At 40.6% G+C, this 19944-nt stretch overlaps 1 protein-coding gene across 1 annotated transcript; it reads left to right on the forward strand.

Moving 5' to 3' along the window:
• The first annotated feature begins 1137 nt into the window (after nucleotides 1–1137).
• On the forward strand, nucleotides 1138–14133 carry ankrd33bb (ankyrin repeat domain 33Bb). Its single transcript, XM_073492160.1, has 5 exons — nucleotides 1138–1632; nucleotides 6445–6574; nucleotides 11263–11403; nucleotides 12985–13148; nucleotides 13474–14133. Exons 1-5 carry the CDS (start codon nucleotides 1138–1140, stop codon nucleotides 14131–14133), a joined length of 1590 nt encoding a protein of 529 aa, XP_073348261.1.
• Nucleotides 14134–19944: the final 5811 nt, after the last annotated feature.

Genomic DNA, 19944 nt, shown 5'->3' on the forward strand with positions numbered 1-19944 from the left:
TCTATTTCAGAACAAAGGGAGTATAGGAATGCTGTTGTGAAGATGGGCATGGATTTTTAGGTTTATCTCCACATTTGTCGTATTTATTTTACATATTCTATATTTAGATGTCTTGTGAAAAGGACACAGTGTTTCACATGCTTATTTTCTGGTCTTGTCCCAGTGTTAAACCTCTTCAGATATTAAGAGAGAAGATTTTCAAAAGTTAAGACATTCCCTCTGTGCTTGTACCAATTCAATTTTACGCTTTATTGTATTCCAACAGAATATATTCAAACTCTTGTCACTTGGGAGGGGAACACGACAGAACAGCTTGAGCTAGAGAGAGAGCAACTAAAGGGATTATCATGCGTCACTTCAAGAGAGCGCTCATCCCATTGCTGGCCATCATCACAAGAAGCCCAGTGTTTCTCCACAGGGAAACACGGGATTAGTTGCTCAGCGCTGTTCCTGGTGACTGTTGCTGTTTCCAACCAAGACGACTGCCTGCTCTACTTTCCAGAGGACAACTTGACCTTTAACTTCTCATCGAGACTTTATGATTTCAAGCTGCCCGCCTTGAGTTCTGATGCCATGATTGAACAATGTGATGGATGAGGCTTTTGGTGCCTCTGCGAAGACTCACGTGGACTGGACAGGCGCTTCTCCACAGTTCATGACTCATGGATACTCTTGGGCTTGTAAAACTGCATTTATTTGGAAGTGCAATGCTGACAAATACTGATAACCTTCCATTTTCATTGACTCTTTTTGGTCACTTCACCAGTCCAGAGTGACTACCTTAGATCATGCTTATAATCAAACCTTTCTCAATGATTTTATCTTATGGACTTCTGGGGAATCCTGACTTTTATGGCATCCTGAGGAGATTTATTCGATGGAGGCTGATGGAGGATTGCAAGCATGTCTAATGATCTCATGCAAACCCTGTGACTTCTGGTGACACTTATCTCTTGGGAAAACTGTCAGAGACAGAAACGGATAGATGTCAGTAGCCTGACCGGATTAGATCTTCTGTTGTCTAGGATGTCACTAAGTTCTGCGGCGGGGTAATAAACAAACTCTAGGATGCTCCCAGAGGTTTCCTGGCAATCCACAAAAATTTTGAAAAGTGTGTGGGGGCAGGGGAAGAGTTAAATGGTGTCAATAACAGAGGAACAAGTTGAAGGTTCAAAGGTTCAAGAGAATGGAGTTGCCGGACATGTGCGACTGGGTGAGACTGAGTTCAGCACCAATAAAATTGCTATGGATACGCCGGTCATGTCCATCACCAGTGTTGACGAAAATGGGTATGAGTCTGAGGTGTCAGGAGAGGACGATAACATGGAGAGTGAAGTTGATTACACGCGAAACTATTGGGAGGATGAGGACGATATCTACCAGGAGTTCGAGGAGTTGGACTTTGAGGCCCTGCCGGATCGCTCGGACACGCGGAGCATTGCCTCCGATGATTCTTTCTATCCCCCGGACAGTTCAGTTATGTCCCTCTTGTACCGCTCACCGAGCCCTGACAGCCCACAGCCCATTTCCTTCTTTAAAGCCTGCTGCAACAACAACGCAATCATCGTCAAGATTATGATCAGACAAGGAGTGACCGAAGAGGAAGTTAGAGAGACGGATAGGAACAGAAGAGTAGGTATCTCTGGGTTCAACCTATTGTAATGAAATATTTGATTTTCAGGAACATCTGTTTTTTTTTTTCACTGCCAATGTGAAATCAGCTAAGTCTACGTTTTTGTTGCCAAATTTCCTGGTGGCAATGAAAAGCATCCCCATGTTTCCCGGTTGGAAACTTAAGTTTGCTCACAAAGAGTATCAATCTGTCCCCGTTTGTAAGTTTTAGCTGTACAAATCACGTATACTTTAGGTGACTTTGGACCATTTACCAATTAATTCTAACAGTTTCAGGCTTTAAGACATATTCTATATGCAGCCATTGGTTTCCATTCATTTTCTAAGATCATTGTGATCATTGCACAGTGATCTGCTCTGGGTTACTTTCAATCAAAAACTTTGATCAAAGTTTAAACAGACTTCACATTGGCTAGGATAGATTTCAAAACTCAAGCAAGTTTTGAGTCAACCAGTTGATTTTCGTACTTTGTGGAAATTAATGGAAAACAATGGCTGCTTCAAAGGTTCACAAGTAGGAAAAATATATTTAGATCAAAGTCCTTGCACACCAGAGAATCTTATTTTATTTTGGATCAAAAGTGATGCCTGTGAAGAAAGCTAAATATAAACAAAATATACGCTGTTGATCACATGTACTCACTTTATTAACTACATTTTGGTCGTCAGTCTTTTATCAGGTAATATAATTTACAAAATGAAGGTAAATTGGTCATTAGCGTTGTGCCAGTATAAGACAAGATGTCCTCTTAGATGTTGGATATCGTTATAACGTGATATGACAAGTGTTGTCTTTTCCTGGTTTTAAAGGCTGCATGACAGTAAAGTGATGTCATTTTCTGAACTTACCAGACTGTTCCACTTGTTCTACTATTTGCCTTTACCTACGTAATAATTATATCCACATTACTGATAGTTATTTATCAAAAATCTCATTGTGTCAATATTTTCTGAAAGTACCAACAATAATGAAGTATTTGGTCAAAAATAATGTGATATTTGATTTTGTAGCCAAACCCTAGTGTCTAGATTTGAAAATATCAAGATACATATTGTGTTTCGCAATATAGCCTAAAAATAATCGAGATAGGATTATAAGGCCGTATCAGCTAGCCCTAAATTGAACCCACCAGTTTACAGATTTTGCTGTCCACCATTGAAATGTATTCAAAAGTCGCAGTTTACAAAGTCAGTCAAACTATGGAGAATTTCTTCACTAAAAAGAAATCCTCAAGTTTGAGTTGTAGTATTTCCCTTAAAAAACACATGTGATAACACAATGATACAATGATGCATAAAAAGCATGTTGACCCAGTTGACACTGAGTGAACTTGGCTGGGTTTCTCACTTGCAGTCACATCAGGTCTTGCGGTCACACCAGCTGAGCCTGGTGCAGCTCCTGAACACAGGAGGAAAACTGAAGGTCAAATCCTGAAGGAGGGTTTCCGAGCTGTTAGTTAAGCCTCCACTGGCAGATGGGTGGTGAAAACAGTGACAGTGTCGAGAAGCAGCTTGCCATCAGGGCTCAGCTTTAAAAGGGCTCACTAAGACATTGACCTGAGCACTTGGTAAGATACACCGTATGCTTAGTGAGCTGCAACATACAGAGAAGGATTGTCCTTGAGCGCGGCGACAGTAATGTCTTTCAGGATACTTGGCAGCATGTTAACACAGCATATGCAGCCATGGAAATGGGGCGAATCAATCCACTCAGTGTTTCCCAGCAAAAAAACCTTACACAAAGGATTCATAAACTGGATGTCATCTTTGATACTTGTTCCATTAGAACCAGGCTGGCCTCCTGAATGTGTGGCACCAACCATATTTTCTGAATGAATACCGTGTCATTCACAATTTTCAACCTCTTCAACTTTCCTGACTGTAAGAAAAATCATCTTTCTTCACCCTCACCGTGGTTTGACTTCCTCTTTGTGCATGACAGTCACATTCACAGGACAAAATTGCAATCCTGTCTGTGTCGTTTCAAAGTTCACCTGATTCATATGAAGCTATCGTCAAGTCATTTATGTCCCAATTATTTCAATTGTACACATTCCTCCTACTCATCGACCTAATGACAAAGCTTGGAAGTTATTTCCCTCAATTCATGACATTGGCACAGTCTCACAATCCCAATTATCCTCTTGATCTGCGTTTAAATGAAGTACATGTTGTATCCAATAAAGATTTAATTGGTAAGCTTGCTCTATAGCTGTTCCTTTTTAAGATCTTTATTCCTGCCCACATGCTGGTATCTGGGGAGGCATAATTTATTAATAGTAATACCTAATTTGGGAACTAAAATGCAGCAAAATGTGTGGGATGGAATAAAAACAAGGCACTGCAGATTTTGCTGAAAAACTTTCCAATTTACCTTTGACCCACTGTAATTACCATAGGCCTCATTTACACCTGGTATTAAAGCAGCATTATGTAGTTATTTATATTTTGTGAGACTTGGCACCCCTCCACTGTTTTTGATTGCTGTCAAATCCCAGGTTTTGTAACAGTTTATCAGACTTAATGTAGCGTTACATGCTAACTATAAACAAAACATCGTAACAGTGATATACCTTGAAAACTTATGCCTTTAACTGAACATGAATGTTGAGGCGTTTTTGCTGTGCAGCAGTCAAAGTCTGCATGAGTGCTGCACACAACTCAGAACAGTAGAGCTAAGCTAACACAATGTGAACCAGAGACAATAACACCGGGCCTTGACATGCTACCAGCTAAACCACTGTCACTATCACTTTCACCGTTAACAGCAACAAGTCCAGCTCAGCGTCTGTCTGCAGCCTTTAATTTAGCAAAGCGGTCGCCAATGACAAAAAAAACAGTCTGAGACTCTTATCTCTTACCTCTCGCTTGGTCACTGTTTCTTTTTCTCTTATCTTCCTCTGTCAGCGTCCTCTTTGGTCTCTTCTCCTCTGTCATGAAGTCCATAGAGGCTGCTGAGCTCAGTTCCATTGCCAGCTCACACGGCTCTGGTTCTGGTGCCCACTCCAACCTAAAATCTTCTCCTACCTGTGTTCTAATGCTGCTGTGATAGTGGTGTAAACACATGCACGCAGCAGTTACAGGTTGCTTTCAAGAAAACTCCATAAATCACAGAGTTGAGGCAGAGCAGCTGTTGGACAGCAGAGGCAAAACCAGAAAACATTTTCTCCATAAGGTATGATCCAGTTTCACCAAAAACACTAACAGTTGGTAGTGCGTGTGTGATGTACTGTCGTAAAGTGTTACGCATCCCACACGCTCACTGAAGTTACATAGTGCAACAAGTGATTGAGGGGCAGAGTGGCTGAAACAGAGACAGCATTCACCTTAAAACAATCACTGTAACATTAAAATGATTTTGAAGCTTTTATTGTAAGGTAAAATAGTTGCATAATGTTGCTTTAACATGTGATCTGTATCTGGACAGTGACATGTGATCTTTAATTGTGGTGTGGCTCATCTAGTCACATTCTTATTACAATGCAATTTGCGTGCATTTACATCAGTTATTAAAATGTGTTTTTTTAGACTGCATGTAAAATGTAAATGTAAATGCAGTTATACACATACACTATTTTTCTTTGAAATGGAGGGATGCTACAAGAGTACTCAATTTAAGTCTAATTAAGTTGTTAAGATAACATGGTTACAGGGGCACTATGTAGTTTATGTGGAGGAAATTCAAACTCAGAATTTTAATATTTACAATATTAATGATAAACTCAGAAATATTTTTTTTCCCCATAAGTGAATAAACAAACTGTTCTCAGAGGAAAATAAGCCCCCCAGAACTTTGAAGCTAGAAAGGTGGCAGGGTCTGCCAAATATAAACAAAGTAAAACAGTATGAAATTGTGTTGTCCTTTTAAGATCAGTTTATTTATTCAGTTTATTCCGTCATGAAAACAAAGAGTGTCTATTTAGTTTGTTTGTTCAGTCAGTGAAGAAAATTTCTTCCCCAAAACTACGTAGTGCACCTTTAACGTGGTGATTTGCCTGTTGTCCGCGTGATCGTCTGACCGCCTTTCTCATATGCCTGACTGGACTTATTATTTCATCAGTGTTCAAGAGAAGCCAGATCTTAGCAATTACGCTGGACAGAAACTCTTGTCAGAACTGAAAGGAATTATGAGTAAAAGACCTCTTTTTGCTTTGGTTCAAGGTGTGCACACAGACCCCGACACTGTACAGACTAATTGCTCAGTACGACCCGTAATTAATTTCACTGTTCTTTATCTGTACTTTGTCTTACTGCAGTGTGGCTAACTCTTTGCTGATCTGATGTTTGTCTTCACCTTCTCTCACACCGCCAGCCGGTTAAACTCTGCCAGCAGAGTGGTGACATACTGAGTGGATTATCTTTATTATAAGTTAGCAGTGAGGCTTATCAACCGTCTCAAAAGCTTGGAAAAGCAACCCCTGTCCCCTTTGTTAATGAGTTTTTGTGCTAAAAAAAAAAACGAAAAGAAAAATGAGCCCCTAATCCAAACAGTAACTCTGATTTACCAGTTATTACCCGTATAAATAAGAAGAAAGCAGCCAGCAGCAGTCTATCACAGTCTGTTAGACACAGGGAAAAACACTTGTATTTTGCTTGTAGGCAGCATGAGTGATAGGAGTTATTTCTTTTTATGAGATCACTGCAATGTTTTTCTCCTGTCAGGAAGTGTGGTTATGAATCTATAAAAATAAAAAAATAAAAAAAATGCTTCACCATAGCTTCAAGAAACCATTTTGGTGTTTTGAAGAGGCAAAATTAATCACAGACAAAGACAGGAGAGGAAACTCAAGCACTCTTGTTTTTGTGTTTCAGTCCGGCCTGATCTTGGCGTGCTACCATGGCTACGTGGACGTGGTCATGGCCCTCTCTCAGTGCCCATATCTCGATGTTAACTGGCAGGACAACGAGGGCAACACTGCTCTTATTACTGCAGCACAAGCAGGTAAACACACCTCCAGCCTGTGAAACGAACCCCTATCTTTTATTTTTATTGGAGTTATTATTTCTGCTGGTATGATTATTGGAAACAAATGAAACAATCATGAGGAGCCTTTTACTAATACCAGCAGCACTGTTAGTGCTTTTATTTCTTTAAAAGGCTCTTCACTGTCATGGTCCTCCAAGACAAGTGTTTTGACCTGTGACACTTGCAGTCCCAGCTGTGTTGGTGCGTACAGACTCTGATAGAGATCTCCCCCTCTCACCTGTATGTTTAGATACATTTTGGCATTTTGGGATCGCCACTTATTGGCTTTATTACTCTCAATCATGTTATATGATTAATTAGTTTTGTCATATGCTTAATCAGTCATGTTATATGATTAATAAGTCATGTTATAAGGTTGCTATAGGCTACAGTCTAGTCTCTAGGGATTGACTGGTTCAGCAAAACAATTATGTTAAAACAAGACATGTTTAATGAGTTAAGTCAGTATGTTGTTTGAACAAGATGTGTCCATATTGTAAAAATATTAAGACAAAGTGACGTGTTGTTAGAAGTAAAATGTTTCTTGTGAAAGCAAAATAATTTGGAGTTTAGTTATAACAAGAAAATATGTCATAATGAAATAATAAACCTATTTTTCCAACGTGAACAAGAATCTGCTTAAGATAAGTAACTGAGCTCATCTTTTTCTGTCATGATGGCAGCAATATGGTGCCGTAAATATTACAGTAACACCATTATTTGTTAAGTGTTATACTTATGAGTATTGTATGCAGTTTCCCTCAAATAGGCTACAGAATTAAGCTTTTGAATTAGGTACCATATGCGCATTCGATAAATTTCTCTGAATGCCGGAGTGCACTCTTGCACCAACTGAACCATTTGTAAAATTTGGAGCACTGTTGCAATAAAACTGTTTGGATATTCACTCTCAGAGCGGCAGAGTGCACTCTGTCTGAGGACACACAGCAACAGAGCAATAAAAGCAGTCTGTGTTTCATGAACAGTTGAAACGGCAGTCTACATTAGCTGAATGTAGCAACTGTGATGGGTGAATTAAAATAATTGGACACACATTAGCAGAGCGGAGTTAGCTGTTTGTGTGTATAACATTCATTCATATACATTTCATAGGCATATTGATACAGTAGGGGAGAACAGGGTAGGATGAGCCACTTTTTTGATTATTTTACTGCAAAATAAAAGTGTATCTGTTTCAAATAATAGTTATTATATATACCTCAGGTTGTTGTCTGTCAATGGAAATTAAAACAAGTTATCTAATTACGATGGTCCTATAGCACAACTTGAGCATGGGGTAAATTGAGCCCTCTATGGGTAAACAGACACCGGTAAGTACTGATATAAAGATGACACAAAAATCAATTTTGAGATAATTTTGAACTTTATTAATGCCAGTTAAAATCATATGTTTGTGTGCGCTTGTTAAACATGCCATCTTAACAATTTCAGTAAAGACTAAATTGTAACCTTTGTGTGTCAGCTACAGAGAGAATGTTTGTCTATATAGGCTTTTGTGTACAACATATTTGTGTGTGGCTTAAACTTCCATTTTGACAGAACTGTTTCACACAGTGGCCCAGGCACACAGTTTATGACCTTGTTCTGTATCTTACACTGACTTAATTTAATATATAATAATGTCCAAAACATATCTATTTTAGTTTGATACAGGACTGATAACTTTAGAAACATGATAAATTTAAAATAAACTCACTGTAGACAAGCTCTAGAGCACAAGAGGTGCTACATTTTGTATTATATTACATATTAATTGGATTTTTTTTTCTTTCACCCACTTTCTCACAGCTTACCCGTTCTTTTTTTTTTTTAGAAAGACAGCGCACACTGAACTACTTTGAGCAGCCACACTTTCATTAAAGTGTAGAGTCTCAGATCCGGTTTATGAACACACCCCATGTAACTTTTGAAAAAAGGAATAACACTTCCTCTATGAAATGAATCTGAATTCATTAGCAATAACATTCACTCCTGCTTAAGTCATTACACCAAAGGGTTTTTATTGCTGAAGCTCTATTTGGACAGGTGTGACTATGTGGCTTGTAGGGGCTGATGTCAGCTTAAGACTTTTCTACTTGTGCTACTGTTACATGATTTTTTAACATGTCACAGACAAACATTTCAATGGTTTTATCTCAAACGACACAAAAGATGATGTCATGAATAAACTTAATGAAAGCTATGGTTTATTACAACTTGAGTTTTTATACATGTTTTTCTTGTATCATCAGTACTATCATCGTGGGATAATGGTGCTAAAATAGCTCCAACTAAGCATCAAACACAAGCTATCTGACAGCCAACAGCAAGTACAGGCCAAAGCTGAACCAGGAACTCTCACTTTGAGCAATAAGCTTAATATTGACCTTCTTTTCCTGTCTTCCCAATACATTTGTCTAAACTATCAGCTTATTTACACCCTGTTCGATCTTCTGAATGCTTTTGTTCCTCGATGCAACATATTTTTTTTAAGCAATGTTGCTGCTCTCCAAGATTCCAGCAGTTACTTTGGTGAGTTATCAAAAGTGATAGAACGAGTGCCCAGAGTGACAAAAATACAACCCAAACCATAAAAGTTCAAAAGACCAGTACCACATGAGCTTAAACTAAGACCAGCTTCTTACATAAAGAGATGAGTGAGCAGTAAGTCATTGAAAATTCCAGTACCAAGGCTAGTCGTCAAGGCTAATGGAATCCTCTCTTTGAATCATGCTGACATGCTTGGCAGGAATCCATAAAGACATTCTGTAGAGATGGTTGAGAGCGTATTCAGCTTGATTTCCCAATATTTCCCCTCCATTTACCACAGTGTGGAACAGTGTCGTTGTTAGTGTTCCTCATTCAAATCTCAGATTATAAACCTTTGGACACGACTGCTCAGACTCAAATTAATGTATTATTAGTGTTATCACTTCAGATACACACACAAGTTCCAGGATGTCTAATTTCACCAAATTGAAATGAAAGTATCTGTGTCACAACTTGTGCGTTCATAAACCCATTTTCACCTCATGTAATATTCCTCATAAATTAAAATTTTAATAGTCTCCCAGTACGACATGTCCCCCCCCCACTACTTTTGATGCATAATGCAGTGGTAGAAATTAGTTTCAAAATTGATCCAAATTAAAGCACAGAGCATATTATGAGGTCTGGTGCTTCCATTTGCAAAAATCACTGTTATTTGCTTGCTTTAGAAAGTACCATGGTTAGTAATTTCATAGTAATGCAGCCACATGTATCAGACATGGCGCCCCGGCCTCTCATCTGCTAACGATGATGAATGGCTCTCTGCGGCCCGTGATGAATAGCTGCAGACTGCTCTTCATTTTCTGCTTCATTAAAAGAAGTATTGATCCCCTTTCGTGACAAAGTACTCTGCCACACCTCAGGGGAACAGGTGTGCAAAACTGTGAGTCCACACGACTGCAGCAGAAAGGTCGAATACATGAGAAGAAAAACTTTTCCTCAAAGCCTTCAGTAAAGGTAAAAAGTGTCTAGACCTGCTAGGAATGAATCCCAGGTCTGGACTGATGAACTCTCATTATTAACCATCCTCCTTACCCTTGCACTCAACCATGCTTCTGCATCCAGCTGTTTCTCTTTAATGGACTCCTGTTGTGTGCTGAAAATCAGCATTGTGCTCACTTCACAAGGAATTCCAGGTGATTGGACTGTTTCATTCACCTGGATTTAGACTGGTTTTACTCAATTAAGAACTAAGGTGGTGAACATGTAGGAGGCAGTGCTGAAAGGTTAAAAATCTGCAGTTTGACTGCAAATCCCTTCAGCAACAGTGAGTGGCTGACAAAATAAAAGCTTTTAATTATGTGTACGAATTAACCGACCATAATAAATAAAAAAAATGCCAACGAGATGACACAATATTGCTTAATAGGCAAAAATATGGTGTGTATTCACAAAACTTGTACACAGAAAGCAGAAGAGAGATAGAAGGTAGAAAAGTTTTTATACTGATGAATGTTTAAAAGTGTTATTGAAATCAAAGAGAGGGAAATAGAACTGAGTCTTCAAACCCAGAAATTAGTTAGCATTTTAACCTTGAGGTCAATACGTTTTTTTAATTGGATTTCTGTTTAAGGGGCTCTGTGGAACTTCTGTGTTGTGCTGGAAGGCTACTATCCATTTCTAAACTAATGTTAGCTACTGTCGCTCTCTGTTCGAGGGAAGGCACTGAGACAGGGTACTTGGGAACATGCATAAAGTCACATCCATGGGTCTGTAACAGAAAATCCGACTGTGGCGTAGTTCGTTCATAGCCTAACATTAGCTTTGTACTTCTGGTGATTGAATTAACATTTCAAAAATCATAAAAGTGGTGTTCATCTGTGATTATCAAGATTATCTTTTTGAACAAAAATGATAAGTATCATAAACTTGTGTTTGCCACATACCATATTTTCTACAATAATCCAAAATCTAGTGGAAAACACGCATAGGCTTTTTGTTGAGGGAACCAGGGTGATGCTAACTAACTAACGGGTTTGCCGACAAAAATACATCATCCCTGCAGCACTCTGTATGGGAGATATATCAGATAGATCATTGGAAGCTTTTCCGGTGCTAAACTGGAGAAATCCTAACTTGCTAAACACATTTCTGTGTTTGTGTCTGACCTGCAGGTCATATGATCATCTCTAACTTCCTACTCAACTACTTCCCTGGACTGGACATCGACAGGAGGAACTGTCACGGGTTCACAGCTTTGATGAAGGCTGCCATGCAGGGCCGAGCTGAGGTTGTCCGAGCTCTCATGCTGGCTGGTAAAACACATACAGTACATTTATGAAATAATTTAGATCAATATCAATCAATCAACAGACATCTGTTCTAGAAAGTTACAGCTTGTATGATGTACAGTGATTTTAAATCCTAATGACAACAGAAACTACCCAAATGACCCTGATCAAAAGTTTACATACCCTGGAGGTTTTGGCCTGATAACATACACACAAGTTGACACACACAGGTTTAAATGGCTACTAAAGGAAACCATCCTCACCTGTAATCTGTTTGCTTGTAATCAGTGTGTGTGTATAAAAAGTCAGTGAGTGTCGGGGCTCCTGACAGACCAATGCATGTTTCATCCAGTGCTGCACTGACGTTGCTGGATTCCGAGCCATGGGGAAAGCAAAAGAATTATCAAAGGATCTGCGGGAGAAGGTAGTCGAACTTTATAAAACAGCAAAAGGATATAAAAAGATATCCAAGGAATTGAGAATGCCAATCAGCAGTGTTCAAACGCTAATTAAGAAGTGGAAAATGAGGGATTCTGTTGAAACCAAGCCATGGTCAGGCAGACCAACAACAATTTCAGCCACAACTGCCAGGAAAATTGCACCCAAAGGAGTCACTTGGGGTGCATGGTCGAGTCGCCAGAAGAAAGCCTGGAACAAAGTTATTTGGAGTGATGAGACCAAAATTGAACTTTTTGGCCACAACCATAAACGCTACATTTGGAGAGGAGTCAACAAGGCCAATGATGAAAAATAGCACACCATTCCTACTGTGAAACACGGAGGTGGGTCGCTGATGCTTTGGGGATGTGTGAGCTACAAAGGCACAGGGAACTTGGTCAAAATTGATGGCAAGATGAATGCAGCATGTTATCAGAAAATACTGGATGAAAATTTGCACTCATCAGCCCGGAAGCTGCGCATGGGACGTACTTGGATGTTCCAACATGACAGTGATCCAAAACACAAGGCCAAGTCGACCTGTCATTGGCTACAGCAGAAAAAAAGTGAAGGTTCTGGAGTGGCCATCTCAGTCTCCTGACCTCAATATCATTGGGCCACTTTGGGTAATCTCAAACGTGTAGTTCATGCAAGTTAGCCCAAGAATTTACAGGAACTGGAGGCTTTTTGCCAAGAAGAATGGGCAGCTTTACCATCTGAGAAAATAAAGTGCCTCATCCACAACTACCACAAAAGACTTGAAGCTGTCATTGATGTTAAAGGGGGCCATACACGGTATTAAGAATTAGGGTATGTAAACTTTTGATCAGGGTCATTTGGGTAGTTTCTGTTGTCATTATGATGTAAAAAGATCAAACACAATTGTTTGATAAGAAATGGCTTCACCCCACTACTAACCATGAGTGAAAGAAAAGTTTTTGTATTATCATTCATATTCTCTGAAAAATGGCCAAAAAAAAATCACAAATTCTGCCAGAGTATGTAAACTTATGAGCACAACTGTGTGTATGAGATGTAAATATCTGGGTAGAAATCTCCTTTTGTTGTATGGATGAATGAAAAATGATAAAAAAATGAGGAGCTGATTACAGTAAAGCTTTAGTCACAGATTCTCCCGCACATTGACCACTTCAATAATGTTTCCAGGAAGTGATATTCAGGCACGGGACAACGGCCGCAGTATGACACCCAGGGAGTGGGCTCTCTTCACTGGTCGATACGAGACCGCCAATGTGATGCATCGGCTAATGGCAAAGCCCTGTGCCGAGCAGTTCTGTGACTCCTTCCCCATGGAGTGGCCCGTGCTGGAGGTAAAAAATTAATAATGACCACAGTCCTACTATTGAAATTTTTTAAGGGAGTTTCAAACCTGGGGAAATGTAGCAACCAAGTGTTTTACTGGACAACGGGCAATGGCACACTTTTCCTTTGTTTCCAGGCTTTGTTAGTGTGCCGATGCCACATGTTAGGCTTTGGTTTACATGCAGGCCTGTCTATTGTTAGGACCATGTGGTGAGGTCCCAACAAATGCTACACATTATGCTTTTTATTCCCCTGTGAGATTCAATACAGTGTGTAAAAATGTGTTCTTAAAGCTGATTCCTTAAAACCACGTTGTCTGATCTTGTTGTCCAGGAGCTGGTGGCCCAGGCCCAAGAACCAAAGTCCTGCTGGAGGCGTTTGATCAACCTCCTCTCCTGCTGCCCTTATAGGTTTTACATCAACAACAAGGTTAACCCATTGGATGATGGCGTTCTTGACCACATGGTCCAGATCACCACCAGTATCTCCAGTCCATTCATCGCCACAGCTTGCCACACGGTGTGTCCAGGCAGCCCGCCGTGCATTGGAAAGCGTCGTCAAGCTGTCCAGGAGATCCTGAGGAGGCAGCGGGTGGCTGCGCTCAAGCAAATGGGCCCCGACAGACTGAACAACTACAAGAGATTTTTCCAGAACTCACGGATCCTCCTCATCCCGAAGGCGAGGGATCGGAGGGCCAGCCTCCAGCCTCAGCTGCTGAGCGACGTAGCTGCGGTGTCCGCGGTGGCCATGAGACGGGCAAGCCTCCTGCCTCTGAATATGCTGAGGCGAAGCAGTGTGCGACCAGGCATCGTGGTGCCCAAGGTGATGCTCTGCAAAGCCCCGGCTCCGAGCTTTAAACCGGAAAAACTCAGAAAGAGCCGTAACCACAACCAGCTCCAGATCCCCAAATGGGACTACAAGATGAAGAGAATAGAGAGGAAGCAGGAGGAGGAGGAGAGGAGAAGACTGTTACCTTTGACGAGGAGGAGATGAGGGGAAAGGGGAGTACAACTGTATGTTCACATTAACTGAGAAAGCAGGACATGACTTGCTGCAAGAGCTGGCTCTTACAACGCACACTGTTGCAGTCGCAGGAAAATCTACTTGATAAATCGATTCTTTAAATGTGAAAATAACGGCTAATCTTCATTTTTGTTTGCTCAGATTGTCGACATTGTTGGAATTGTTGCCTTGTTTCTACTTGAGTTCACATGCTTCATTTGCGAGGCATCATTTTTCGTGCAATGTGCAGGGAGCTCAGAAAAAAACCCCACAGACAGTATATAATTGGTAATTCCTGCTAGGTTAATAACAAAATAAATGTTTCCATGTTGGCCAGTTATATTCATGATGGCTTAAATGACAAAAGAACAATACAGGAAGGTGTGTAAGGGTTTCAGTATGCTTCTAAAGAACAGGTTCCCAACTCAGAAAAAATGACTACCAGGCTGAAAGATCTGAAAGATTCAGTCAGAGAAGTGGAGAGAAAACAGGAACAGAGGAGAGGAGGATATCAGGAAAGGAAAAGGGTTTGAGAGGAGAAAGCCAAAAATCAGCAAAAGGACATCACGCTACATCATACAGGACCCACATGGTAAAATGTTGAACAAAGCGAAATTTGACCACAAAATTTGCCAGAGACGAACATCAAGGGGCCAGAAATAGGACTTGAAAAGGCAGAGAGGTGGCAGCCAGTCGGGATTTCACAGAATCTACACAGAAGAGCTTCGACACAGCCAAATGAAGATTGGTGGCTGGCTGCTGCAGCACATTTCCACAGGAAAGGATCGCTGAGCATGCAGGAGGAAGCCAAGAAGCCAGTTTATACTGATACATGGTAGAACAGGTATTTGCAAGGAAGGGACGAGCTTATGAGCAGCGTTTGACAGCTGAGCTGAGGAACCAGCTCACACAGGCTTTATACAGGCTTTGTTGAGAACCGGAGAGGCAAAGCCAAAAATAAACAGCTTAGTACAAGACTGTGGCTTGTTGACTTCCAAAATAATTACTAGATAGTCCACTGCTACTGTATATATCTCCTGGAATGGCAATAATGGAAAAGTATTTAAAAATACATTAAATATGTTGCTACGAAAAGTCAGTGAGGAAAAAGTATAAAATATGGCAGATTTAGGATTTAAATCTCTAAAACATGAATGCCACAGATGTACTATACATCTTTACTACCCTCTAGTGGCAGGCACTGGGAATTGCAACAACACTGCTAAAATGTCATTAGTTCAGAGAAGAATTAAAAATGTAATTGAATATTTTCATATTTTCAAGTGGAGGTGTGAGCCATAAAGCACACATTTATTATAGTGATGTTGTGCTTTGAGGCAGGACAAATCTCACTAAATGCCCCTTTAAAAGCTATTTAATCCATCATGATGGACATCGGTATGACACCACTGAACCATGCAACACAAAAGGGATGAACAAGCTTTGCATTCTTTTCTGCTTTTGACCCTTGTGTTCCTGGATCGGAACCTGTCAGAATTGGACCACGTCAGCTGCTTAAAGCTGGGGTTGGTGAGATTGTAGAAACCAGCAAGAGCAGGCCACCGACAGATTCCACCCTACTGCAGGCCTTCCATTCAAAGCCACTGCTCCGTAACACAACTACAGTGACTGCCTCGAAGCTCCAGCTGGTCAGCTGAGAGATGTGTGACAGGCTGGTTCACTACATTCAACAAGCTCTCTTAGCTTTTGTATTCTAATAAGAACCTCACGTGAGCCGCTGAACAGGCCAGCTGCTAAATCTGGTTCTTGGGCTGAGGGTGTTTGTGGTTTGTGCTGCTGCTGGACGTCTGTCATGGTAGAGGGTAGTTCTTCGGCTCAGGGGCTGTGTACTGTGAGCACGGTGCGGCATCGTCATTGTCATCGCTTACCATATCTAACTACCTCGTGTCATGTAAGAAAACACTGAACATTATGATCATGAATGTGAACAACAAACATGGCTCTTGTTGGTACTTACCTCTGTCAAGCTACCATGTAGCATTGCAAAAAAATTGTCTGTACCTTCTCTGCCATTCTAACAAAACTAGCTTGCTAATATTAGCTTTAGCAATAGATCCGTGGAGCCTTGTGGAAACCTCATGCACAGTAAGAGCATGGGCAGAGTGCATGTATCTTCAGGTAGAAATGTGAGCCATTTAACACAGATTTATTATGGTCATCCCACTGAATGTCCTTTTAATCCTTCCTTAAACTTGACGGACGTCACTGTACTTACTTGATGTTTGGGACTGAACCGGTCTGGACTGGACCACAGTGAACTTGACTTAAGTGGACTGGAAAGGGTTAAGCTCTCCCTCCATGGATCCTGTATGCTTCTTTTGCCAAAAACTGGAACGTTTAGGTAACAAAACACTGAGCAACAGCTCATATCTACCACGTGTTCAACCATATTTGCACAAAGATGGAAGCTAATGGACAAGCTGTCATGTGGAGAGGATGGAGAAATACCACTAGAGTGGGATTTAAAATCCTCAACGGCTCAACTTTGAGTCACTTCAACAAACTGCATGTAATTGACTTACCACATGGCTGACTAGAAGCAAAGAAAAATCAAATCCGCATGCCAAATTCACTGATGTGGAACTTGATGGGCTGATGAATCCATGTCACCATCGCTGGCTTCTGAGGAAATACTGTGGGTCATACTTGAATGTTAATAAATGGATCTCTTTTGTACCTTCATGAATCATTGATTGTATACAGTATAATTACGTATACCTTTTCTTTGAATAATCTGAAAATACTGAGATGTATTTTTGAGCAGGGATATTGAAAGCTGAGCTACAATAAAGGACTTATAGTTCATTTTCATGCACCTTTTGTCATTCACGGAGAAATTGTAGGCGGGTAATTTTGGAAGAACTTTGTAATGAGGCCTCTAACTGTGTAATGTCTTTCTCTGCGTTATCTCATTACAAACAAAGATCATCCAAATGGCTGTTCGCTGCAATAAACTTGTTTGTGATGCTCTGAGGCTGCCTTACTGAAAAATGGTTTAAATACTCCTACAGCAATACATGATGCAGCGAATCCTTGCGCAATGTTCAAACGAAGTGGGAGCACTGCAAGTGTTGTGAAAAAATACTTAACGATGTTGAAACAAAAAATACAACATTCTGTTTAAACTTTGCTCCTCACTGATGTGAAGAGTGCTTTTGTCAGGAAAACTGTGCCTCGAATCTGTGAAAATCTAAAGGGAGCTTTGTGCACAGCAGACTCACTGTTAAAGCTATTAGTGCTGAATCCCTGCAGGCATCTCCTACATGAACAAAACTTTGTTTTTTTGCAGACAGTAACATTTAGAAATATCTGTCCTGGGAACCATAAAAATACTGTAACATTTTTCAGTGGACCCACTTATTATACTGGGGAACTTGCTTTTGGAGATTTGGTATGCTGAGGTGGAACATTTCACAAGCCTCTTATTCTTCGTTATCTCAGCGGCAGAGACATACTGAATGCTACAGGGAAGGCAGCCTGAGGTAGAATTTATGAAACCATCCCCCAGCGTCTGCAGCATGTTGTTTTTAACTCTGGTGTTGTGCAGGAAATATTTGTGGTGCGTCTGAGATAAGGATAAAGATACATTTAAGCATTCCTCTCATTTCTGGAGCTGTGAGTGACGCCTCGCCCATGCTTTGTTCTGCGCTCCAACGGTGCATTTGTAATGAAAAAGATGTGACCTAACCCAAAGCTGTCAAAGCCAAAACCTGTGCCTGTGGTGATTTATCTGCAGAGACTAAAATGGCCGCCACCCTGACCTATGGTGCAGCTTCTCTAATGACCACTAGAGGGCACTCATGACCCTTCAGATGTCAATAAGGAGCATGTAGCCTTCAGAAACACATGTACTCACAGCAGGCATGCACATGGCCCTGGACTTTTACCTGCACATATTAATGTGTGTGCATGCATACACACACACACCCACACAGAGAGCACAGAATGAGTTCAGCCATTTGTTTCTTCCACTCTCTGGAGCACTGGACGTCATTCCGTGGCCTCTGCATCTTTCAGTATTTCCGATGTGGGCTATTTTCATACAATGATAGTGATTGTCTCTAAGTATCTGACAGTAACAGTTATGTATTATACAAAGCATTGACTTCTATGTTGAAACCCAGATATAAATGGTAACTGGGCTGGATTTATATGGCGCTTTTTTAAGTCTTAGCTATTACCCAAAGCACTTTACACCTCAAGCCAGCATTCACGCACGCAATCATACAGTGGTGTCGGAGGCTTACATGCAAGGTGCCACCCGCTCATCAGGAGCGTTAGCTATTGACACACACACACACACACACACATGCACACACTGATAGAACAGCATCGGGAGCAATTCAAGGTTCTTGAGTGCCCAAGAACACTTCCTCACTTCCTCATGTAAAAAGGACATTTATATTGTCTTGATCTTGGTCTCATGAAGATTTTGACTCAGGCCCTTGTGTTGTTATTTTCACCTTTTTAAAGCCAAAATCTTCACTGTAACTGCTCAGCTGAAAGCATTAGTGCACGGGCTCAACCGGGCGTCAATGGTGTAAATAACGTCTTTACAAATCAATTTGGGATCTTGGGGCTTCCGAAAACTTGGATGACGCCAGATGACATGTATGCATGGAGCTATTTTATGAAATGTTTTGTGGACTACAAAACTTCACTCGACTTTCCATCCGCATGGGGGTGAGAGATAATGACTGAATTTTTACTTTTGGGTGAACTTATCCTTTACTGCCAGTTTGTTTCTTGTTCCTATCACATTTTAAACTGTAGAATAGTCGTTAATTTTTGGGCGCAGTCTTTGCTTGTATTTCTCCTTAATTATAATAACAATACAACTCACAGTATCTTCACTATGTTTCTGCTAATCTGCTCTCTTTTGCCGAACACTTTCCAACAACATACTGTTTTCTGGCGACTATGATCGATTTCCAGTGTGAGAGTTTGAGTGTCCTTGAATGCACCAGCCAAGGGAGGTTTGAAAAATGCTCCCTCTTAGGAACTACAGGACCACACAGCAATAACTGGCTGGCTGAAAAATTAAAGCAACACAATGTTCACTGTGATGGATGCGTTGTCTCAAGCAGGTTTCAAGTCTTTGTTATTTAATTTAAAGATTGTTCTGAAGGAGAGGAGAGCAATGGCTGTGTGGAAAGTAAGATCTCAAACTAAAAGCTTATGGTGTGATGGATAAATGTGTAGTGTTTAAACACAGAACTTGGTAAAAACACAAAAAAGACACTTTTTTGGCAACAGAACAAACAACTCCCAAAGTCCGAGGTTCTTCGATGGTCCGTTTATATTTTTTGGAGCAGTTGCAATCTGTTTGAGGCAATAGAAAGATTCACAATTCTCTTTTTAAAACACATTTGGTCTAGCAACAAAAAGGTTACCGACGTTATATCTCCATACAGGTCTTATAGTCAGGTTTTTTCTGCCTAAGGATCACAAAGACATACATAACGTTGTCAGTTTCCAGATGCTCACTAACAAATACAGTACGTCTGTTTCTCGTCCAGTGTTTTCGTGGGGACAGTTGCATTATGAGTCATTTTTCAAGCATCGGAAGATGACCTCTAGGACTTCTAAACAGCAGTGGGTAGGGAGAACCAGCGTCGGTTGTCACGTTTTTGCAATTTAGCCTTTCTCACGTAAAAAAAAGAAAACAAATAATAAATCACTATTTAGTTTCTGATTAATGACAACAAATACTCATGCATTCATGGGTGCAATTGTTGCTATTTAGCATCATGAGACCAATTGATCAGAGTTGGGGGTGTT

This window comes from Pagrus major, chromosome 21 (assembly GCF_040436345.1).
Source record: "Pagrus major chromosome 21, Pma_NU_1.0".
Lineage (NCBI taxonomy): Eukaryota > Metazoa > Chordata > Actinopteri > Spariformes > Sparidae > Pagrus > Pagrus major.